This window comes from Plasmodium relictum (assembly GCF_900005765.1).
Source record: "Plasmodium relictum strain SGS1 genome assembly, chromosome: 13".
NCBI classification, from domain to species: domain Eukaryota; phylum Apicomplexa; class Aconoidasida; order Haemosporida; family Plasmodiidae; genus Plasmodium; species Plasmodium relictum.
Window position 1 is genome coordinate 1,392,830 of NC_041691.1, and position 25,351 is coordinate 1,418,180.

General features: G+C 17.4%; 7 protein-coding genes across 7 annotated transcripts; 4 read left to right on the plus strand and 3 right to left on the minus strand.

Annotated features, from left to right (window-relative positions):
- Positions 1 to 2,871: 2,871 nt before the first annotated feature.
- PRELSG_1335800 (RNA-binding protein Nova-1, putative) lies at positions 2,872 to 3,876 on the minus strand (the record flags this gene model as incomplete). The annotated part of the gene is made up of 1 exon (XM_028678888.1): positions 2,872 to 3,876. The coding sequence occupies one exon, from the start codon at positions 3,874 to 3,876 to the stop codon at positions 2,872 to 2,874; it is 1,005 nt and encodes a 334-aa protein (XP_028535990.1).
- Positions 3,877 to 7,534: 3,658 nt separating this feature from the next.
- PRELSG_1335900 (DNA-directed RNA polymerase I/III subunit, putative) lies at positions 7,535 to 8,194 on the minus strand (the record flags this gene model as incomplete). The annotated part of the gene is made up of 3 exons (XM_028678891.1): positions 7,535 to 7,638; positions 7,729 to 7,836; positions 8,113 to 8,194. The coding sequence occupies 3 exons, from the start codon at positions 8,192 to 8,194 to the stop codon at positions 7,535 to 7,537; spliced, it is 294 nt and encodes a 97-aa protein (XP_028535991.1).
- Positions 8,195 to 8,687: 493 nt separating this feature from the next.
- Positions 8,688 to 10,715, minus strand: PRELSG_1336000 (conserved Plasmodium protein, unknown function; the record flags this gene model as incomplete). Its single annotated transcript, XM_028678892.1, has 3 exons — positions 8,688 to 8,825; positions 9,077 to 9,182; positions 9,316 to 10,715. 3 exons carry the CDS (start codon positions 10,713 to 10,715, stop codon positions 8,688 to 8,690), a joined length of 1,644 nt encoding a protein of 547 aa, XP_028535992.1.
- Positions 10,716 to 12,679: 1,964 nt separating this feature from the next.
- Positions 12,680 to 13,624, plus strand: PRELSG_1336100 (uracil-DNA glycosylase, putative; the record flags this gene model as incomplete). The annotated part of the gene is made up of 1 exon (XM_028678893.1): positions 12,680 to 13,624. One exon carries the CDS (start codon positions 12,680 to 12,682, stop codon positions 13,622 to 13,624), a length of 945 nt encoding a protein of 314 aa, XP_028535993.1.
- A 525-nt stretch (positions 13,625 to 14,149) lies between these two features.
- On the plus strand, positions 14,150 to 17,413 carry PRELSG_1336200 (ATP-dependent protease, putative; the record flags this gene model as incomplete). The annotated part of the gene is made up of 1 exon (XM_028678894.1): positions 14,150 to 17,413. The coding sequence occupies one exon, from the start codon at positions 14,150 to 14,152 to the stop codon at positions 17,411 to 17,413; it is 3,264 nt and encodes a 1,087-aa protein (XP_028535994.1).
- Positions 17,414 to 18,258: 845 nt separating this feature from the next.
- On the plus strand, positions 18,259 to 19,328 carry SNRPB (small nuclear ribonucleoprotein-associated protein B, putative; the record flags this gene model as incomplete). Its single annotated transcript, XM_028678895.1, has 2 exons — positions 18,259 to 18,429; positions 18,897 to 19,328. The coding sequence occupies 2 exons, from the start codon at positions 18,259 to 18,261 to the stop codon at positions 19,326 to 19,328; spliced, it is 603 nt and encodes a 200-aa protein (XP_028535995.1).
- A 1,732-nt stretch (positions 19,329 to 21,060) lies between these two features.
- Positions 21,061 to 25,194, plus strand: PRELSG_1336400 (ubiquitin carboxyl-terminal hydrolase, putative; the record flags this gene model as incomplete). Its single annotated transcript, XM_028678896.1, has 1 exon — positions 21,061 to 25,194. One exon carries the CDS (start codon positions 21,061 to 21,063, stop codon positions 25,192 to 25,194), a length of 4,134 nt encoding a protein of 1,377 aa, XP_028535996.1.
- Between the last annotated feature and the right edge of the window lie 157 nt (positions 25,195 to 25,351).

A 25,351-nucleotide genomic window follows, 5' to 3' on the forward strand; every position in this document is an offset into this window, starting at 1 on the left:
ATTTTATTTTTATTATTTTTATATTTTTAAAATTACAAGCATATTTTTCTTCTAATTTATATTCTTTCTCTTTATTTCTCTTTATTTCTCTTTATTTCTCTTTTTTCTTTTTTTTTCTTTTTTTCTCTTTTCTTTTTCTTTTTCTTTTCCTTTATCTTTATCTTTCTCTTTCTCTTTCCTTTTCTCTCCTTTTTCTTTTTTTCTTTATCTTTCTCTTTCTCTTTCCTTTTCTCTCCTTTTTCTTTTTTTCTTTTTCTTTATCCCTTTCTGTTTCCTAATTTATTTATTTCTTTTGCATCTAAATATTTTTTACATAAACTATGATTCAATTTAATGTACATAATACGTAACTTATTCTCTTTTTACTTTAAAGAAAATATTAAAATAAAATTTTCATAAATTCACTTTGATTTGTAAAAATGAAAAAAAATCAGTAAACTAAAAATAATAATATGCATATAAAAAAAAATTATAATTATCATAATTATTAAATATATAAATAAGATAAAGCACAAATTAAAATATATAATATATATATATATATTTATGAAAATAAAAACAAATTAAAATCTATAAATTATACAATTTTTGAAATTTTAATATGATATATTAAAAAAAAATAAATAATAATAAAATAAAAAAAGGAAAACAAAAACAACATTAATTTTTTTTTTTCTTTTAATTAAAAAATTATTTAAAAAAAAATAGTTATTTAAATGTGCATTTTATGCATGATTAAACTTTTAATTCATACATAATAAGATACAAGGTTAAGAATCACTTTTATGGGAAATGTCCTCTTTTTATATTAAATGTAATTTTTATTTTTATTTTTATTTTCTTTTTTGAGAATTTTTTCATAAATTTCATTTAATATTTTTAATAGGATTACAATTTTCACTTGTACAATTAAGTATAGACAATCACAAAAGCATAAAAAAAGTTATAAATAGTAAAAATATAAAAAAAAATTTAAGAATAATATAAATACATTAAAAATAATATAAATATATGAGAGAAATATAAAAATAAAAGAAAAATCAAATTATTTTAAGGACAGGAAAAAAATCACTAAAGCAAAATTTATAAATTCAGTATACTATTTGATATGTAAAATATATGTAGTGTATATAAAAATAGAAGAATAAAAATAATGTTAAATCAATTCTAAAATAATAAGAATTTGAAATAATAATTCAGTATTATAAAATTAAAAGTATATTATACACAAATAAAAATGTATATATATATATATATATATATATATATATATAAAGATAGATAGATAACATAAAAAGAATTATACTCTTCTTACATGATTTAAAAGAAATATTTTTTATGAGAGGGCTTTGCTATTTGAATAAAAATAATTCCAATATAGAATATATTTAAAGTGATAGAAAATGGAAAAATGCCAATAAAAATATCTTATTATTAATCTACATTTATTATATTAAAAAAAATATATCTATATATTTTATATCTCACTTTTTCTATTTTTCCTTTTTTTTTTCTTTTTACCTTTTTTTTACTTTTTTCAAATTTAAATATTTACTTTTGGTTATTTGAAAAAATAATTCAAGTATATCTTACATTTAAATAATAAAATATTCATTTAATAGAAAAAAAAATTTTTTTTTTTTTATTTTTACTTTTAATAGTATTGTCTGAAATGGTTTTTTTTTATCAATTATAAAAAATTTTTGTTATATATATATATATATATATATTTTCTTTTTCATTTATATATATCTTTTTATTAAGAAATACGAAAGTTCAAATAATGTTAATTTATATTTTTGAGTTAATTTTTTTCTCTTTATTTTTGTTTCTCATCAATTTTATATTAGTCATAATTTCGTAAATAACTATTTTGATGAAGTATATTTTAATTTTTTTAAAATAAATTATTGATATTTTAAAATAGAAAAAATTTCTATCAAGGAAAATAATAAATGGAGAAAGAAAATATATTTATATAAATTGTAAATAGAAAAAATAAAAAAAATTTACATTTATATAATTGAATTAAGATGGAAACAAAATAACACATAATTTTATGATTTTTTTCTTAGCAATTTGTTATGTAGCTTGAATTTACTTTACTAATTTATCATTAAAAATAGTTTAAGTAAAATTATTTATATTTTTTTTTAATTTTCGATTAACTTACATTTTGAAATATATATATATCTAAAATTATAAAATATCAAGTATGAATATATATTTATTCATAACAAATTATATATATTTTTATAATAATTAATAAAGGTTTTTTATTTTTTTTAGATATATATATATATATATATATATATATATATATATATATATATATATATATATATATATATATATATTAAATTTTTATCTAAATTTTTTACAAAAAAAAAAAAAAAAAATACTTTGATATAAAATTTATATTTATGTCTTTTCTTATACAAAGTAAAAAGGATATAAAATAGCATAAATTGTAAGATTAAAAATATATATATATATATATATATATATATATATATATATATATGATTTATTATTAAATAAAAGATGAGGTTATTGTTTATTTAAACATAAAATTAATATTATATTAAATATAAATATAAAAATAATAATAAATAAAGCATAAAGTTTATATTAAATAAAATATTAAATAATTATTTTATAAAATAAAGATTAATGATATATAAAACATGTTCACAATTAAGTAAAAAGATATATTAGGGTCATATAAAATGAAACATTAATGCTTTTTAAAATGCATAAATAGAAATATATTTTTTCATATCAAATAAAATTAAAAACATATAAATGTTTCTTCATATGCATGTTAATATATATTTATCTATTAAAAAAAAATAAAATGAAATAGAATTATCATGCATCGCATTTCACTTGCATGGTTCTGATTTGCATATAAACAGATTCTAATCGTTGTAATAGCAAAACATGCGCTGCATGTACAGCTGCAACTGTTCCCATTATTCTGACTTTTCTATCAGTAGTTCCAGGTATTAGCTCCCCTTTTCTACTTATTCTTATTTGTGCACCTGTACTATTCATAATGTTTGTAAGTCTAGAGCCATTTTTTCCTATAACAGATCCAATGAATTCGTCAGGAATTTGTATAGATATTTCACATGGTAAATTAAATAAATCACGACTATGTCTCATTAGAGAATTCATCATACTTACATCCATATATTGATCATGCTGAAAAACTCCATATTGTTGTGGTATAACATATCCATTTAAATGTAATTGATTAATAAAGCTATGAGTTAACGCACGTGAATTATAATTTGATTCTTTATTATAAATAACATTTAATAAATCTTTTAAATTAGGATCACTTTGTATAGAGTTTGCAACTTTCAAAGCCGTATCACTAATAGATTCAAATGTCCCAATTATAGTAATTATTCTTTCATTTAAACCATCTTCGCGGCTTGATATTTGAATTTTTGATCCAGTAGAATCTTGTAATTGCTTGATTTGCTGTCCTCCCTTACCAATTATTGCACTTACTGCTGACTTTGGTACAACTATTCTACATGTATACTTTGGTGTTGTATTTGGATTTTGCTTATCATGGAAATGATTAGATGTTATTTGTCTAATTTTATCTAAAATTATTAAAAGAGCACTATTTATTTGCTCTTGTTTTCCACATAATACCAATACTCTTTCTTGTGTATTAGGAAAATAAGAATTAGTAGGTGATAACTTTAAATTGCAACCTGTTTTATTTTCTATACTTGTAATTATAGAACCATTTTTACCTATCACAGAACCAGCAACTAAATTATTGACTAGCATCTTTACAAAACACAATGATCCATTCGTTTTATTTCTTTTTTCTGAATGATTCTTTTCTTCCATTCTGGTATTTTTGTAACTTCTTTCGTAATTTTGAACTGCTTTAATTTTTATCTTAATTTTTTTTTTTTAACAAAGAAAAAAAAAAAAAGAATAATTTATCACCCACTAATAATTCACAAATGTAAAGAAAATTTATAAAAAAAAAAAATTATATTTATATTTTAATTTTCATAATAGTTATATAGTAACTCATGGTTAACGATAATTAAAAAAATAGAAAAAAAAAAAAGTTTATTTTTTTTTATTAATTCACAAAAGAAAAAAAAAGAAAATTTATAAATATATTTATTTATCTTTATAATGTAGGGATAAGCACAAATATATATAGAAAAAAAAAGATTTATAATAATGAATAAAAAACTTACACTGATATAACATTAAAAATAAAAAAATAAAATTATATTATAACAATATTAAAATAAGAATATATTTTTATTCAAATTTCTACAAAATAATGTGTTAGCTCAATAAATTCTTTAAAAAAAATGAAATAAATAAGAAATAAATAACATAGCTGGATAAAATCTGTTACTAGAATGATTCGAAGTGAAATGAAAAGGTATTATATAAAAATAATCCTTGAAAGCAAATAATAATTTTTAAAAATAACTCAAAAAAATAAAAACCTTAAAAAAATAAAAGAAAAAGCAATATTTCTTTTTAAATAAACATATGTGTATCTATTTTCCTATTTAAAAAAGTATATAAAATAAATATATATATAATATATATATATATATATATATATATATATATACATAATATTTACTTATTTATATATTATACTTTATTTTATTTCTTAATTTATTCATTCAATTATTTATATATTAACTTTTATTCATTTATATTAATAATAAAGTAAAAAGATTTTCATAAAAAATAACTTTTATTTATTTATTTTTTTTTAATAAATCAAGCAAATAATACACAAACTTAAAAAAGAAAAAGGTGCTTATAAATATAATAGTTTCAAACTTCTCTGTTATTAAATTATTTAAAATAAAAAACTTTCATTAAAATATAAAAACAATGTATAGAAAATTTTTTTTTTTTAATGTAAAATTTACTATTTTCTTTTTTTTCTTTTACATTATATTTTTAATTTATTTTATTTTATTTTACTTAATTTTTTTTTTTTTTAGTTTTATTAGTTTTTTTTCGCATTTTTACTTTTTTTTTTTTTTTTAATTAAAAAAATATAATTTGTGCGCCTTTAGGTAAAGAATTTACGTAACTATTTTTTAAATATATGTACAATATGATATTTATGTACACTTTCTTTTAAAAATAATTATGGAGATTACTCCCTTTGAAATATATTTTTTAAAATTTTTTATATAATTTATTTTAATTTATTGAGTTACTTTTTTCTTTTTCTTTTTCTTTTTTTTTTTTTTGTCTACGATGTAAAATTGTTGATAATTTAATGTTTTATTAATTTTTTATTAAGGTTGAAAGAAGAGTTATTTATATATTATTAATTCAAAAAAAAATATTTTATTATTATCTCATTTAATCAACATATATAAAAATATATGTAAATTTTTTTTTTTTCGTATGTTCAATTTACATTAGTTACTTTTTTATATACTTATTTTTTATTTGCACATATTCATTAGGTTTATATTTAAACTCTAGTTTTTCTATAAGTATGTATTCATATTTTTTTCTTTATTATTTTTATTATCAAGCAAAAAAAAAAAAAAAAAAATTAAAAAAAAATATACTTTCAGAGTTATTTGCTTTTAGTATAAACAATTAAGAATTTTATTTTTAGTTAAACGTTTGCCAATAAAATTTGAAATGGTAATTTTATAAATGTACACATATTTAAAAGTAAAATACGTTATATTTTTGTATTATTTAATTTGGTTACAGAATACTTCCTAAATAATTAAAAAATATAATAGGAAATATTGGAATATCTTAAAAATGTTTTATTTGGTAAACTTTTTTTTTATTATTTTATTTAATGAACAAAAAAAAAAAAAATTAAAATAATCCCGATCAGCTGCATATCTTAAATACAGATTATAAATTTATCCATACGAAATATAACTTAAAAATAAAGAATTTTTTTTTTAATTATTATTATAAAGTAAATCTTAATTGTAGAAATAAGACACAAAAAATAAATAATTTAAATATTATAAATATTTTATATCTACAATTATATAATTTAATATTTGTTTCAAATTTTAATTTGGTCCAATAATTTATATATGCTTCTTTATTTTTTATACGTGTAAACAACAATGAAGATTGTATATATAAATGATGATTCTAAAGGAATATATGAAAAATAAATAAAATACAAAGAGATATTGCTGCTCTTAATAAAAAAAAAAAAAAAAATGAAAAATGAAAAAGAAATTCTAGAAACTTTTTTTTTTTTTTTACTTAATAATGAGAAATGAAAATATTAAAAATGCAAATAGAATTAAAAGAAAAAAAGAAATATTATGATAAATCTCTAGATTATTAGAATTTTTGAAGAAGGATAAAAGGTAAACTATAAAATTTTTATTGTATTGCTGATATGGATCAGCAAAATATAATAACAATTTTTTTTTTTATGTTTTGAAATGAAATTTAGAATAAAATATCATTAATTTTCTAAATACTATTCCGTTTATTTATTAAACAATAGAAAATTACAGAAATTTTCAAATCGATGTTTAATTATAAAACTTGACTTATATTTAAATTATATAAATAAAAAAGCTAATACTGTATATTTAATTAATATTGCTTGATGAATTATATAACGTTTGTGTTTTTACACGGTTAAAAGAGTTATAGTAAATTATAAATTAATTATGATATATAATAAATTTTTTAGAAAAATAAAAAAATTATATGTATCCTTAAGATATTTTGAACAAAAGACGTTATTTTTATTAAAACAATACATAAAATTATTATCACACCAAATGATTCCCTTTTTAAATATATGTATAAAAAAATATAATTTTAATTTTTTATTTGTAGAATCCTATTCATAAATATAAAGTAAATACTTTATCGAAGGTTCATTTTTTTGTATATCTCATAAATATATACAACTCCTTAAAAGATTCATATATTTAAATTTTATATATGTATACATTAGTTGCATCTACTATTAATGATTAAGAATTTGTTTTTTTCTTTTTAAATTAGTTGAAAATAATTTTTTTTGCTTTAAATTTATAATTAAAATATATTTTATAAAATAATATTAATACATATATATATAAATATTCTCTTTGTGTTCTTAGAATAATGAATTTATATACAAAATTATCTTAATTATAAATGTAATTTAATTATTTAATATACAATTTTTAAATAATCAATTTTTTATATTATATTTGTATTTGTAAATATTATATTTTTCCGAAATTTACATCCTTTCTTTCATTGAAATAAGTGAATTTCTTCTATGTTTTTTAGAGGATTTATTAATGAAGATAAACCGTTTATTTTTACCATTTATTTAATAATTTATTATGCTGTTTTATAATAATTTTATTCTAATTAAATTAACAAAAAAATTAATAAATATAATGTTTTTTTTTTTTTTTTTTATTAATTTATGAACAAATTTTTTAAAAATGTTAAATAGAAAAATAAAAATATTAAACAAAAAAAATAAAAAAAATTAAAATAAAATAATTCAATAAGCATATTTTAATACATCATTAAACTTGTTCAACATAATATCACATGTATTGGCGAGATCATCTAAGGATTCTTTTAAAATATTTAAAGCTGGTTTCCCTAAAAAAAAAAAAAAGCATAATATATAGTAAGCATAAAAATAATAAGTGAAAAATTGCGTAAATATATATATAATTCTTTTTCATTAACCTGTTGTTTGAATCCTAACATTAATCTCTGCTTGCGTTGGATGAGGTACTGTGTATCCAGCAAACTCTACACCTTCTTTTTGAAGTAAGATACAACGTAAGCAATTTCCTATTTTTAAGAAAGGCAAATATAAAATAATTTAATTTAAAAGATATTTAAAAAAAGAAAAAAAAAAACTAAACTATCTTTAATTCCATATAATTAACATGTGGTAATAGATGCAAATTATGTTCAGTCTTATAAAAGTTTATTATTAAACATATATTTTTTCTATAAATGTATAATATTCCCATATATGTATATTTTCACATATATAACATTTCTACATATATATATATTATTTATATATAATATTTTTGTGCTTAATATTCCTTATTTAAATACCTAAAGTATGATCTTCACTTTCAAAACAAAATGTAGCGTGGGTCAAAGTTTTCAAATTTTCAAAATATTTTTTTTCTTCCATTTTTATATTTTAATTTCAGCATTAATTTTAAGAAAATATATTCATACAAAATTTATGAAAATAATAAAAAAATTTTAATGTATTATTACCTTCATATCAATAATTAAAGCAAAAATGTATACATCTTCCATTAAATAAATAAAAAAGAAATGAAAAAAAAAATGAAAAATTAAAAATGAAAAAAGATAAAAGATAAAATAAAATAAATAGAAAGAAAAAAAAAAAAAAAAAAAAAAAAAAAAAAAAAAAAAAAAAAAAAAAAAAAAAAAAAAAAAAAAAAAAAAAAAAAGAAAAAAAGAAAAAGAAAAAGAAAAAAAAAAAGAAAGAAGATAAATTTAATAAAAAATTAAAAAAATTTTGTATTAGAAGTTGTTGAAATTTAAATTTAAAAAAAAATTGTTGTTTTATTATCATTAACACAGTTACTTTTTTTTTTTATCTTTTTCTTTTTAAAATTTAATAAATTATTATTCTTTAGATATTTTTCTATATATTATACGTAATTATATATATTAACTAAATCTATTTTCTTTATTTCTTCTCCTTTTAGTTCTATAAAAATATTTTCAAACCTTTTTTTAAGTTTATTGTATGATCCAGCTAATGAATCTCTTATCCATTCATCCATAGACTATAAAAAAAAGAAAAAAAAGTCTGAAAAATATAAGATTATTTAGGTGAAAAAACTGGTATGATATTATGAAATTGTAGAAATGAAAAATAATTATCTAGCTTTATATGATAGGAATAAAATGAATTAAGATTAAAAAAAATGAGGTAAAATAAGATGAATAAATTTTTTAATATAAATACGAAAAATAAATAATATTTCATAAATAATAAATAATGCTCAATATATATTATGTTGGCTTATTTTTTAACAAGAAGTTTTTTCTGATATTTATAAAAAAACACAGTTGCGTATATTTCATTCCTCTCCTTGGGCGAATTGGTTCGTATTATTGATTTTATTTTTTCCCCATTTATGCTATAAAAAAAAAAGTAAATAAATAAAATGAAGTGCATATAAAATATATTTTAAAAAATTAATAAAAAAAATATACATAATAGCAATTTTATTTTAAATTATATGTATATATATGTATAAATATTTTTTATACTTGAGAGTTATGAAATATAGATGAACATCTGACATATCTATATAAGATGGTATAAAATTGGATGATTTATCAAACAAAACATCCTTCTTTGTTAAATAAAAGGAATTCCATACATAATCTACTGAATAACTTTTTTCATTTAAAGTGATGGCAAATCTTAGGCCTTTTCTCATAATAAATATATAGGCAGGATAAAAAATAAATAATCCTATAACATATTTATCTGGTTCACTAGAAGAAAAAAATATATTATATATATCAGATGAAGATAAATATATTTGAATAGATTCATTAACATTAGACAAATGCTTTAAAACTTGCTTTGCAGTATCATCATTAATTGTAACTGGCCCTTTTATACTTATTGAAGTAACAAATGTTTTCTTATTATTAATATATATATTTTTACAAACTTTAACTTTTATATAGTAACCTATCATAAAAGATTTTAATAATAAATTATTACCACAATGAATGGAACTTTCACGAAAACATTTATTTGAACCAATTTCGTTTGATAAAAACCATTCTATGAGTGTAAAATCTTCATGTGATATATTTTTTTTTTTCTTTGAGGTAGATAAAGAATTCAATTCCTTTACTTTTATAATACTACCATCTTCCATGTCACCTAAAATAATAATAGGATTGTGTATTTCTCCTAATTTTAAGCATGTATTTAATGTTTCACTCATTTTATCTTTATCAATATTTTGTTCAAATAAGTCTTCCTTATTATATAAATTATTATTTATATCATCTATTATACAATACAAATTATTTTCATTTTCTTTGTCTAAAATATTTTTTTCATAAATATATTTCTCTTCTACTTCTTGGGTATTTATCTTATTATACTTCACTTTCCCATATTCTAATACATCTATACCATATAGCATTTTTATATTATGAATAAAAGATGCTTTATCATTATTGTCATTTAATATAAAGCTGCATAAGTTAAATTTCCCCTGTGTTGTATATTCTTCATTTATTCTTAAAAATATATCTATAGTGTTAATTGAATTCTCAATCAATTCTATATCTTTAATTAAAATTTTTTTTATAATATTACAGTAATCATCTATAACTACAATTTCGCATGTAGGTGTATTTTTTAATTCCAACATCATAGGTATAAAATAATTTTTCACTTTATATTTTACAGAAAAAATACAATTTCTTAATATGGCATTGCTTGGATTATGTCTCTTTGCTCTATTTTTTGTTTTTAACAATTCCAAATTATTTTCATTTGCGTTTTTTTCTAATTTTATATCATCTTTTTTTCTAGGTTCATCACTAGAATAATTTTTTTTTTTTCCTTTTTTTTTTACTTTCTCACAATGCTTATCGGAATTAGACGATGATGAATTATCTGTGAATAATAGATTTCCCATTATCTTAAATAATATATTTTTATTATTCCTTTATCAAACATTAAAAAAAAAAAATTAAATAAAGTAAAAACAACATAAACGATAAAAATTATGAAAAAAAAAATAATTGAAAAAAAGTAAAGACAATAAAAATAATTCATAAATGAAATATATTTACTTAAAAATTGTAGAACAAATCTGCAAAAAAAGTACATACAGCAAATTTATTATAAAATTTTTTCTTTAAAATCATAATGAGGAATAAAAGGACTGTTGATTTATGTAAAAAGTGTACACAGTTAGTATAATTAAAATAAAAAAAAAAGAACAAAAAAATGTATATGAATAATAAAAAGAAAAGCAACAAATCTGCTATTAAAGTTGAAACAGAATGAACAAATAAAAAAAAATATAAATAAATTAGAAAAAGACTAAATAATTAAAAGGTAAAAAATTAATTCTTATTATACAAAAATTAGGTTATATAAAATAATATAATATCAAAAAACAAAGTGAAAATGATATTTATTTTTCTTCTATTTTTATTTATTTTTATTTTTATTCTTTTTAAATGGAAAAATTTCAATACATTTACATAAAAATTAAAAATTTTTTAAATATAATCAAAGTATCATGTTTAATTTAAAATATTTTAAAGAATTTAATTTAAGCAATTGAAAATAAAAATTTAAATGTTTCTTTATAAAATGTGTATTATGAAGGGAAATTTGAATTGTGTGTAATTTTTAAATTTTTAGTTAGAAAAGGTGGAAAATATTTTAAATATTGATTGTTTAATAAAGTTAATATGAAAAATATAAACTTTTTTTTGTTCTTAAATTTAAATTATCACTTTATTAAGATTTATATATATATAGTGAGTAGGTTAAATTATTTTATACACCTAATATTTTATTTTTCTTTAACCTTTTTATGTTCTCATTTTAAATTTAGCATATTATTAAAAATAACTGCAAAGAAAAGGGTTACTATGAAATTTAAGTGATATATTCTTTATATATTTTCAATAAAAAACTATGAATTGAAAAAATTGTAAAATTTTTTATAAGTATTCTTAACTCGTTATTTAAAAGTGCTCGTTAATAGAAATAAATTAGAAAATTTATTTGGCAAATATATTACATTTTTTTAAAAAATGTATTCTTTCTATAATTATAAATAGTGCTCTTATTAATTAGAAAAGTTGAAATTTTTTAAAAATTTTAAAAAAAATTTTATCGAAAACTTGAAATCAATTTTTAATGTTTAATTTATAATTTTTTTAGAAATTGTATATAGAAAAAAAATATTTAGTATTTTTTTATTCTAATAGAATTTTAAGAGAAACAGTTTTTTATTTTTATGCTTTATAAAATGAAACTTAAAATATTCTTTTATTTCCTTTTAAATAAAATCTGAATTATAAAATAATTACAGATCATTTTATTTATTTATTTTTTGTTTTTTTTGCCAATATAAAAAAGATGAAATTTCTTTTTTTTATTTTTAGTGAATTTTACATCTGTGATATTATTCAATGAAATAAATAGGATTTAATTATTAATGTGTTTTAACTTATGTTAATACATAGACAAAATATGTATATGATTCCTTAAAACTTTATTTTTTATATAGTAAAAATGAAAAATGAAAATAAAAGGAATATATTTTTTTTTTGTTTTTTAAATAAAAAAGAAAAAAAAAAAATTGAGAAAACAACAAATTCGTTAGTTTTTTTTTTTTTTTTTCTTTTTTTTTAAATTTTTTTATATTTTTTATGAAAAAAATAATATATTTATTTTTTGTCTAACTACATTTTTTTTTCACTTATTCATTGAGCATATTGTAAATTTTCAAATAAAATAATTTTTTTTTTTTAATACATTTCTATAGAATATATTTAATAATAATAATTAGTTATATATATATATATATTTTCTTTCCTTTTTTTTTTTTAATTTTTTTTTTTTATATTGTTTTTATAAATGAATAAAATAAAAGTTCAAAAAACAATAGATTGCTTTTTTACTCGTAAAAGACAGAAAATCACAAGTACAGAAATTAAGGGAAGTGATGAGAAATGTACAGATACTATTATACATAATTATTTAAAAGATTCAGAAAAAAAAGAAAATGATGATAAGAAAAGGAAAATTATGAATGAAGATAAATTAGAAAATATGAAAATTATTAATGATACTAATTTAAATATTACAAAAATTACGGAAAATGAAGCAAACAAAAATGAACAAACCTATGATTATATAGAAGAAATAAGAAAATTAATGCATATAGAATGGTTTGAAGAACTAAAGGATGAATTAAAAAAAAGTTATTTTAAAAATATGTATTTAAAAATAAAGGAAGAAAGAAAATTTAAAGTTATTTACCCACCTGAGAAATTAGTTTTTAATGCTTTTTTGAAAACACCTTTATCAAAAATAAAGGCAGTTATAGTAGGTCAGGATCCTTACCATCAAAAAAACCAAGCAATGGGATTATGTTTTTCCGTACCTGTTGGTATTAAAATACCACCAAGTTTAAAAAACATTTTAAAAGAAATAAAACAAAAAAGTAGCCATGGGAATTTAATTAGTTGGTCAGAGCAAGGAGTTTTTTTATTAAATACTTCTCTAACTGTTGAAGAAAACAAACCAGCATCTCATAAAAATTATGGATGGGAAACATTTACTGATAAAGTTATTAATATAATAAATGAAAAAAAAGAAAAAATTGTTTTTATGTTATGGGGTAATTTTGCCTTTAAAAAATGCTCTAAAATTGATGTAGGAAAACATTATATATTAAAAGCTGGACACCCATCTCCATTAAGTATAAAGCATTTTGAAAATTGTGATCATTTTAATAAATGTAATAAAATTCTTATTGAAAATAACTTAGATCCAATTAAATGGGAATTGCCACAATAAAGAGAAAAAAAAAAAAAAAAAAAAATTACTTATTTCATTTTTTAATCTCATTTCTATATTATTCTATTTATTTACATAAGGTTTTATTTATTTTAACATAATTTTTATTTAATTTAATTTTTTATATGTATATTCTTTTCTTTTTAATTTTTTTTATTCAGAATAATACATTTAAAAAGTGTTTATAATATGTATTAAGAAGTCTATAATATAAAAGTCAGTTATTTTTTTAAATATTTTTAATATTAAATTTTAAAAACTTTCTTCTTATATTATTAAAATAATTTTTTAAATATATTTCTATTGAAATATTTTAGAAAATGATTTTGAAATTATAACAAAATATATATATATATACAGATTTTTTTTTTTTTTTATATTTTTATTTTAAACTATATAAAAAAATTAGCCTTCTTAATAAAAATGTACATATGAATATATTTTAAGAAAACATAATAAATTAATTATTTTTTTAATAGTATCATTTTTTTTTTTTTTTTCTGTTCTTGTTTGTAACTAATTATCATGTTATTTTCTTTTAAATTCTTAAAATATAAGAGAAAAGAATTTTTTAAAGTTAGATTTTTTTCTCGTTCATCAAAAATTGTTAATGAAAATGATATAAAATTAATAAAAGAAATTGAAGGTTTTGCTCTTATGAACAAACCACTTTTTCCTGGACTTTCTTATGTTTTGAACTGTGATAAAAGTATTATAAAAAATTTGGAAAATTATGAAAAGAAAAAAATATATATTGGTCTTTTTTTTAGTAGAAAAGCAGAAAAAGAAGAAACGTTCGATTTATTTAGTGATGGAGAACTTAATGAAAGTATTTCTTTAAAAAATAAAAAAAATGAACAAGAAACGAGTAAATTTATAAGGAAAGATATTGACTATATCCATAATTTAAGTGATGTTTATAGTTATGGATGTATTGGTTTAATTAAACAAGTTATTTATGATGAAAGTACAAATAACGAAATACACACTAATAAAGATAATATAGTTAACAGTAGAATAAAGAACAATAGAGATAACAGTAGTATTAATAATAATTTAAGTTACAATAATAACGTAAATAATGATAGTATAAATAATGGCAGAAATTTTATTTTCAATAAATTTAACAATATATGTAGAATTATTGTTGAATTATTAGAAAAAATAAAAATAAAAAATTGGAATGAAAATAATATGATAGAATTTGATGTAATAAAGCCTGAAAGATACGATATAAATAATAAGAACATAAAAATATATCATATAGAAATTATAAATAAAATAAAAGAAATAATAAACATGAATAGTATAAATAATTATGAATATAATTTATTATTAAAATATTTCAATATTAAGAATATAAATAGTTTAGTGAATTTTATAGGTAATATAACAATAAATAAAAATAGCACAATTCAAGATATGTTTGAAAGTAATAATATAGAAGAAAAATTAAAAAAATGTTTACATTTATTAAATGAAGATATTTTTATGTTAAAAATGAAAAAAGAATTAACTAGTGATTTAAATGAAAAATTTGCAAAAGAAAAAAAAGAATTGATAATAAAAGAATATATTAATAGTTTAAAAAATAAAATTCGTCAAAAAAGTGATCATGAGGTTCTATGCGAAAACTTTTTAAATAAATTTAATACTATAAAAAAATATTTAAATAGTGAAGCTAATATAATTATTTCTCGAGAGATTAATAAATTTTTATTATATAACGAAAATTGTAATGATTATTCATCTACTTATCAGTATTTGAATACTGTTTTAAGTATTCCCTACAATAAATATCAACCATTAAATGAAGATATAAATAAGTGTGAAATTTTATTAAATAAAAGTCATCATGGATTAAATGATGTTAAAAAGTATATACTTGAATATTTATGTACATATATATTAAATAAAAATGTGAAACCCAAAATACTTTTATTAGTTGGTTATCCAGGTACCGGGAAAACTTCTATTTGTAAATCTATTAGTAAATGTTTGAATATTCCATATTATGTAATAAATATGAATAATATAAATAATATGAATGAATTAATTGGTCATAGAAAAACTTATGTGAATAGTTATGAAGGAAAAATAGTACAATCATTAATATCAACCAATGTTATGAATCCACTAATTATACTGGATGAATTTGATAAAGTTTCTTATGTAAATACCAATATTTATAATACTTTTTTAAATATTTTTGATACTAATCAAAACAAATTATTTAAAGATCAATATATAAATATTTCTATTGATATTTCTAACATTTTTTTTATTTGTACTGCTAATACAGTAGAAAATATTCCTGATGTTTTATTAGACAGAATGGAGATAATAAATATATATCCTTACACTAATATAGAAAAAGTTCATATTTTCAAAAATTATTTAAAAAAAAAAATAGAATTGGAAACAAAAATTACAGACAGATATTTACATATATCAGATGAATTTTTATTATATATTATTTATAATTATACTAATGAAAATGGGTTAAGACAATTTTACAATGTAATTTATAATATTTATAAAAGAAGGGCATATATGCTATTAAAAGGAAATACAAAAGAAATTAGTATAACATTAAATAATTTAAATCATTTTATAAATTTGGATTCTATTAAGAATAAGAAAAGTAAAGAAAATCACAATTTTGAAGGTACGTTAAAATCATTAGCTTTTACTGATAGTGGTGGTCAAGTAGTTATAATAGAAGTGTCAAGTTTAGCAAATAACTTTTTATCAAAAAGTTGTTTTCCTAATTATAAAACAAGTTATAAAAATTATGATCAATTTCAAAGTAAATATAATGAACATCACCATTGTAATATGGAAAATTATAATAATAAAAGCGATATAAAAGATAATAATATTGAAAATTATAATAATAATAACACATGTTATAATATCAGAAATAATAATTACGAATGTCTTAATAATGAATATTGCAACATCAATAATAATAATTCTTTAACGAAAGAAAGATATGAAAAAAATGATTTACCATTTTCTATATTAGGTAGTGATTTATCTTTAATTGATAAAAATGAAATAAGTAAAAACAATTTTTATAATTTATCAGCCATGAAAAATCCATTATCATCTTCAGGCTATAACTGTGATAAGGAAAATATGCGCGAGATGTTGGCTAAAGATGGCAATGAATTTAAAAATATTAATCAAGGTACATATCTTTATGAAAACAATTCTTTTTCACTTAAAGAAGATAAATATTTCTATAGTAATGGATACAATAAAAAAGATGATGTGGATTTTAATAATAAAAATAGATTTAAAAAAATCAATTTTAATACTAATATTATAATAACTGGAAATGTTGGTAAAATAATGCAAGAAAGTATAATAATCGCAAATACATATTCCATTAATTTACTCAATCAAATTATTCCAAATTTTCAAAGTGATTATTTGCATATAAACTTAAGTGAATGTGATATAAAAAAAGACGGACCAAGTGCAGGTGTAAATTTTGTTACATCGATTTTATCATATTACTTGAAAATAGCAGTAGATAATTCTTTATGTATGACTGGTGAAATAAGTTTAAACGGATGTATTTTAAAAATAGGAGGATTAATAGAAAAAGTTATTGTAGCTAAAAATCATGGAATACGTACTTTAATAATACCTAGAGATAATGCTCATGAATATGAATTATTACCAAACCATATTAAAGAAAACATGAATGTTTTATATGTTTATCACTATTACCAAATTTTTAATATGCTTTTTAATAAATATAATGAGTATAAATACTAGTATATTATTTTAATATCTTTTTCTGTTTTTAAATTCATAAATATAACATCAAATCATATTTTTAAATTTTTACTTTATATTTCTAAGTAAACTTAAGCATTTGTATCATTTTTTTTTAATTTTTTTTTTTTTAAGTTTTTATTAAAAGGATAAACATTCTTCTTTTTCTTTTCAGCTGACACTTTAAAATCTATCTTTTAGTACTATAAAAATTGAGAAAAATTATAAAGGTTTGAAATCATTAAAATTGTTTATTATTTTTTTTAGAGAGGTTTTTTTTTTTGTTTCCTTATAAATTTTATATTCTCTTAATTTTACTATGTATTCATTTCACTTTATAAAAAGCTTTTATAATTATACAATTCAAAATTAATTTCATTTAACGATAACATTTTTTTTAATAATTTTATTTTACAATAATTTTTAAGTTCATTTTTCTTAAATTTAGTATTTTTTTCTTTTTTTTTTTTTTTTTTTAAGTTACTGTAATACAATAATTTATATAAAATAAATTTTTATAACATTTTTAATTTTTAAAATTTTAATTTACGTTTTATTTTAATTAAAAATTAATTTAATTTCATTCCACATTATAAATATATTATTATTTTATTTTAAAATTATGATTTAATATGATTTTAAAACATAATGATTTTACAAAAAGTAAAATTATGAATTTTTTTTTTTTTTTTGAAATATTAAAAGAATAAATATTAAAAAAATAAGAGAAAAAAAAAAAAAAGAAATTCCTATTTTCTATGTTTCTATTAATATTAAAGTACTAATTTGAAAAATAAATAAGGGAAAACAGAAAAAAAAAAGAATAGAAGAAGAAAAAAAAAAAAATGGGAAAAAATTCACGCTTGGAAACATGGTTACATTATAGAGTTAGGGTTACTGTTAGTGATACTAGATATTTTGTTGGTACTTTTCTGTCATATGATAGGCACATGAATATAGTTTTAGTTGATGCTGAAGAGTTTAGAAAAATAAAAGATCAAGAAACTGGTTTTAAAGTAAAATTTATTTTATGAGAAATAATAATTTAATAATAACACTTAATTCATATAATATATATATATATGTGTTAAAAACTTAGATTTAAGTAGATAAGAGTACATGTGAATGATTATTTTATTTAGTATATAATTATTTTAAAAAATATCTATTATAATATTTTGTTAATAAAAGAATTATATATAAGATGAACAAATGTAAAAAATTTTTACGTTTTTATATAATAATATATAAAATAATTATTGTTTATATGTTATGTAATTTAATATATGAAAATTTAGAAATAATTACATAATATTTAATATGATATTATATAAAATGTTATATTGTATTTTATGAATTACAATATCTTTTATATACACTATGTTAGTTTTTTTTATTTTTTTTATTTTAGAGTAGTCAGAAGTTAATAAATAGAATATTCTGTATATTCATATATAATTTCATTTTATTTTTTTATTTTTAGGAAATAAAGAGAGTAGTTGGTTTAATTTTAATAAGAGGAGAAAATATTGTTTCATTTACAGCTGAACAAGGACCTATTAATAAAAAATCTATAAACACTGTAATAAATAAAGGAATAGCTACAGGAAGAGGTGTACCATTAAATAACTATGTTCCTATGCAAAATAATTTTAATGCTAACTTAACAAACCCTATTAGTAATATGCCAACAGGTATTACATTAAATGCTAGTACAACAAAAAATTTAACACCACCTGTCAATCCAAATTTCAGGACTCCAAATGCTCCAGTAAATAATTCAAGACCTATGATTCCTTTAAATATTCCTATGAATCAACCAATGCCAAATCCTAATAATATGCAACAAAGATTACCTCATCAAGTACCACCTCAGTTACCATTTCCTCCTAACATTAAACCTCCAACTGAATAATTTTTTTTATAATTTTTCTTTGTCTTTATTTTTTTAAATACCTCTAAATACAAAATTATTTTAAATATTAAAGAAATTATAATTAAAATGAAAAATAAAAAAGGAAAAAAATAAAAATTATATAAAAACAATACTTAAAAGTGTAATAATTTAAAGTATTATTTTATATATATATTTTTTATTAGGCATGAGACATATATTTTGATTTTTTTAATTTACAGTAGTCTAATTTAAAATTTTTATGTATTTATATTTTTTTAATTTGTGCATATTTTTGAAAATATATGAGTTCACACTGTTTTTTCTCTTTTTTTTTTTTTTTTTTTTTATATTATAATTATTTAAGATTATTCTAATAAATTTCATCCATATTTATTTTGTTTTCAAAATTTAATGAATATACTTTAAAATTTAGAATGTTTTCTTCTATAATATGTTATATATATTAATATATATATTTTTTTATAAATGCTTATTAACATAATTTTTATAATTTAAATTTCGTGGAAATGTTTTCAATAAGTGCAATAAAAAATGCAGTTGCTATTTTATCATGTAACAATTTATGTTTTACAGGAATTAATTTTTTCTCTTTATTTATTTATAAAATGTCTTTTTTCTATTTTATTTTAAATTTAATTTATTGATTTCTGTTTAGAAATAAATCAAAAATAAAAATTCTTTCAAAAAATTTTCCAATTTTCTAAGTGATTTCTTTATTTATAGTACCAAACAATTATTAAAAAATATATGTTTTTTATTCATAATAATTTATAATAACATATAAATAATTGAATTAAATATTTTATTTTTTTTCAATTTTAAACAAGTATTATTATTTACAAAATTTTAGAAAATGCGATAAGTAATTCTTTTTCAGTTGCTATTTTATGCATATTTGATAAAACTAAAATACATTCATAAAAGTTTTAAATCAATTGTAATGAAAAATTTAGACATTGAAAAAAAAAGTTGTACTTAATATGTGTGTTGAGAAAAAAATAAAATAAAAAATTAATGCACATTTTATTTTATTTTATTCATAGGCCAATTTTTATATATACATAAATAAATGAACAAAAAAAAAAGAAAAGAAAAATTGAACAATTTGAATTATGCAAATATCAAAAATAATACAACAGTTAGTTATAGAAAAAGGAAAATAAAATAGTTAATATATCAAAAAAATATATTAAAAAAAAGAAAAAAACTAAAAAAAAGTACAAGTTTGTCAAAGACTCTAATGGAATGAATTTTTTTTTTTTTTTTTTGTGATCATCTAAAAAATAATATAATATATAAATATTTAATTTTAATTAAACCCTTTAACTTTTTTTTTTAATAAAAGTAACATTATTTTAAGTTATTTATTATTCTATAAATTGATATTAAAAAATAATATATATATATATTTATAAATTGTTTTAAAAGTTATAAGAATTTTTATAAAAAAAAATAAAAAATAATTTTTTTTTTTCTACTTTTAATTGAAATTTGTTATATATTTGTTTTTTGTTTAACATGTTATTTTAATTTTTTTTTAATAATTCTTTTGATAAAATAGACTTTTTTTTATTATTTTTTTCAAAAATTTTTAAAACATCATCATTTATGTACAACAGACAATGTAATTCAAAGAAACAAAATTGCTAGAATCTCCTTATTTAATGAAAAATATTTAAAAAAAAAAAAAAAAAGAAAAAAAAAGAAAAAGAGAAAAACAAGTAAAATTATGAGTTTTCTGAAAGCGAAAATTCATGTTTCAATTTTTAATAATTATGTGGATTTTTATGAAGAGAAAAAATTAGAAAATAATGAATCAAATTCAATAAAGAAAAATAATGAATTAGGGAATAAAATTGAATTGAAATTAAAAAAAAGCAAAGAGAAAAGATCAAAAATAAATGGGAATAATGCTTACAATAAAGGATTTAAGGCAGAAAATTTAACTAAATATAATTTTAAAAATGATAAAAAAAAGGAGAGTAAAAAAAAGAAGTGTATCTTAAAAATAAATAATAAAACTATTAATATTTTAAATAATGAAAGAAGTAACATAAATAAAAAAAAAAAAAACTCTATAGCTTTGCTAAAAAATGATATATCTTCAAATAAAAAAAGTGAAATAACTAATAAACTTAGCATAATAAGGTTTCATAATCAAAAAATTAATAAAAAAATAAAGAACACATTTGTAAATCATATGAAAGCAAATTCGAGGCATATGTTTTTGAATAGAAAGCGATGCTATAATTTTTTAATTTTTTTAAAAAAGGGTTTTAAAGTAAAGAAAAATAAAATACACAAAACTTATAAAAATTCTATAAAAGTAAAATCAAAAAATTCATGTGAAATTGAATCGGAACAAAAATTAAATAAAATATATGATAAATCTTATAAACTAATAGATAGAAACTTTAGTGATATTATAAATGAAAAAAAGGATAAAACAAAAATAAATAAACATGATATAGGAAATAAAGATTATGATAAATATAAGAAGTGCAAAAAAAAAAATAAAAATAAAAATAGAAAAACTTATGAGGAAGCTGTAAATAATGAAGAAAAAATTGTTCTTTCATTAGTAAATATGAAAAGAAAATTTATAAATTGCAGTGATTACAAAAAAAAGGATAAAATTATTAGAAATTCAACTGAAATATCGAAAAAAAAAAAAAATTTGGAAATAGAAAAGTTTCAGAATTATGATTCGAATAAAGAAAAAGATGAAATACTTAATAATAAGAAGGAATCTATTAACGAATTAAATATTAAAAAAGAAAAAGAAAAACTTGATATTAATGATACTCAAATATTAAAGAAAATTGCTTTCTTAAATAAGAAAATCACATTAACTAAGAATGATAAAATAAAAAGTAGTAATAAAAAAAGAAAGAGTACTTTTTATAGTGAAATAAATGAAAATATAAAATCAAAAAATAAAAATGAAAGTGGAACCATCGAAAAAACTAATATACAAAATAAAATAATGGAAAATTTTTTAGAAGAATTTGGTAAATCAGAAATAAAAGATAACGAAAATAAAGAAAATGAAAATGAAAATAATAATAATAATAATAATTATAAAATTCATAATTCTAATACTAAGAATTTTGAATCAGAAGCATTAATGAATGATAGAAATAGTGATACTAATTATGAAAGTAAAGTAGATTATATTAAAATAGTTGGACAAAGTAAAAAAAAAACATATATAATTAAAAAAAAGGAAAATATTATAAATAATAATAAGTTGAAAAGTAATATTTACAATTACATTGATGTTACTTCAATTAATAAATTAATCAGCAGTGCTACCGATATTAAAAAATATGGGCGTCAAAATAAAATAAAAAAAAAACATTACAATATAAAATTAAAAAATTCATACAATTTTAATGATAATATTACTGAAACTAATGAAATTAAGGAGGGTAATAACGTAAATAATGAAAATAACTTAAATAAAAATGTAGATAATGAAAATAATTTAAATAAAAATGTAGATAACGAAAATAATTTAAATAAAAATGTAGACGATGAAAATAAAAATATAAGTGATGAAAATAAAAATATAATTAATATAAATAAAAATATAAATGATGAAAATGAAAATAAAAATAAAAACAATGAAAATGAAAATATAGAAAATATGAATGAAAATATAATTAATGTATATAAAAATAAAGATGAAATAGATAAAAGTAAAGAGGATTCCAATAAAAATAAGGATGAAATAAATAAAATCAGAGATAGTTTATCAAAAAATAAAGATGAACATAGCATTGGTAATGTAAATAATAACTTTGAAAACTCTATTCATGGAGAAAATAACAAAATTGTTAATGATACTATTAATAAAAAAATTAGCAATACTAATAATAATAATATAAATAATATTAGTGATAGCAAAAATTTTAATATATATAATAATGAAAATAATAGTAACAAAGATGATTTCTTTGAAAAGAATAATCTTTCACTAGATGAAAATAAAAACTGTAAAGAAATGTGCATTGTTAAAGAAAACGGTTTAAATTTAAATGAATACATTATATTAAAAGAAATAAAATCAAAACAAGATAATGAAATAATTCAGTTAAATTTAGATTCCTCTTTTTATGCATCTAAAGGTGCTGGCTTATATAACTATGGACAAAACATATGCTTCTTTAATAGTATTATTCAAGCAATTATAAGAATTCCATATATTTGTAAAGATTTATTAAATAAACTGCATTCATTAAATTGTGAAAAGAGAAAAAAAAGGATCTTTTGCTTTTACTGCTTATTTGAAGAATTCGCTTGTAATATTATATCAAAGAAAAGTGTAATAAAAAATGTTTTAATTCCATATATTAAAAAATATATCTGCAATAGCTATAATATAGGCTATCAAGAGGATGTACATGAATATTTAAGATATTTTTTGTGTTCATTAGAAAAATGTTCTTTTTTTTCATCCATTTATATACAGAAAATGTTTACAGGTGTTACTAAGAATGTTACGATATGCATGAAGTGCAATAATGTTTCTCTCAAGTATGAACAATATTACGAATTATCATTAGATATAAGTTCGTCTAATAATCTAGAAGATGCTTTAAAAAATTTTTTATCAAAAGAAATGTTAATGGGAGAAAATGGTTATTATTGCGAAAAATGTAAAAAAAAAAAAACTGCATCAAAACAATGTATTATAAATAAATTACCAAGAGTTTTAACTATACAAATTAAAAGATTTTTTATGAATTCTAACTATCACATTGTAAAAAATCACAAAAATATAACATATCCATTATATTTAGACATGAAATGTTATGTTAATAACTATGATTTATTTGAAAATAATTTTAATAATAATGTTATATCTTTATATGAAAAAATGATATCAGGTAGTAAAGCAAAGAACGACATAAATAAGAGTGAGACTAATTTTAACAACTTTAATGAAAATAAGAATGAAATAAAGTTTAAAGATTCAAATAAAAATCAGAGTGAAATAAATTTTAATAATTTAAATAGAAATCAAGCATTTTTTAGAGATTATAACGTAGATAAAAATATGATTTCAAATAAAACTAAATTAAGAGGGGGTGAGGACAATCAAAGTATTCATGTATTGAAAGAAATTGAAAATATATTTTCAGATTTGAAAAGTGAAGTTTGTAAAAAAAAAATAGAAAAAAAATTATCTATTTCTAATTTAAGAGATATAATAATAGAAAAAAGGAAGCTTATTATAAGAGAATTAAAAAAAATTAGATTCTCAAAATTTTATAAAGATGTTTCTTTAAGAATATCCAAAGATATTGACACACTTTATTCATACTTTACGAAAAATTTTCAAAATGAGAATTTTAACATAAAAACTTTATTATTTAAATATAAAGTAGATAATTATGAAAATATGAAAAATGAAGAAATGTTCATTAAAAATGACAGAATAAATAATATAAAAAATAATGGAAAATTTAATGAAAAAAAAAAAAATTCACAAAATTATGTAAGAAACAATCATTTTTACTATGAATTAACTGGTTTAATTAAACACATTGGATCAGGAACAGAATATGGGCATTATGTTGCCTTAACAAAATCAAATAATAATATTTATTTACAATGTGATGACAGTAATGTTTCATATATCAATGAAAAGGACATACTAAGCTGTGTAAAAAATGCATATGTTTTTATATATACATGTATTAATCCTCGTTTTATTGATTTTTATAACAAGTATGTAGACGTTTTAGAAAAAAAAAATTTTGATATTAATTTACCTGTATTCGAAAAGCATGTTGAATTTAAAGAAAGGATAACTATGCCTAAACACAAGTTTATAAACAAATCATTATTTTACTAAAACATTTTTTTTTATTTTTCTTATTTTAATTTTAAATTTTGTATATACTTTGTTATTTTAAAAAAAAAAAAGGACAAAATGATAAATCTACAAAACATAAATTACATATATTTACATTGATGTTATATATGTTAAAAAAAAAAAAAATAAAGTATCG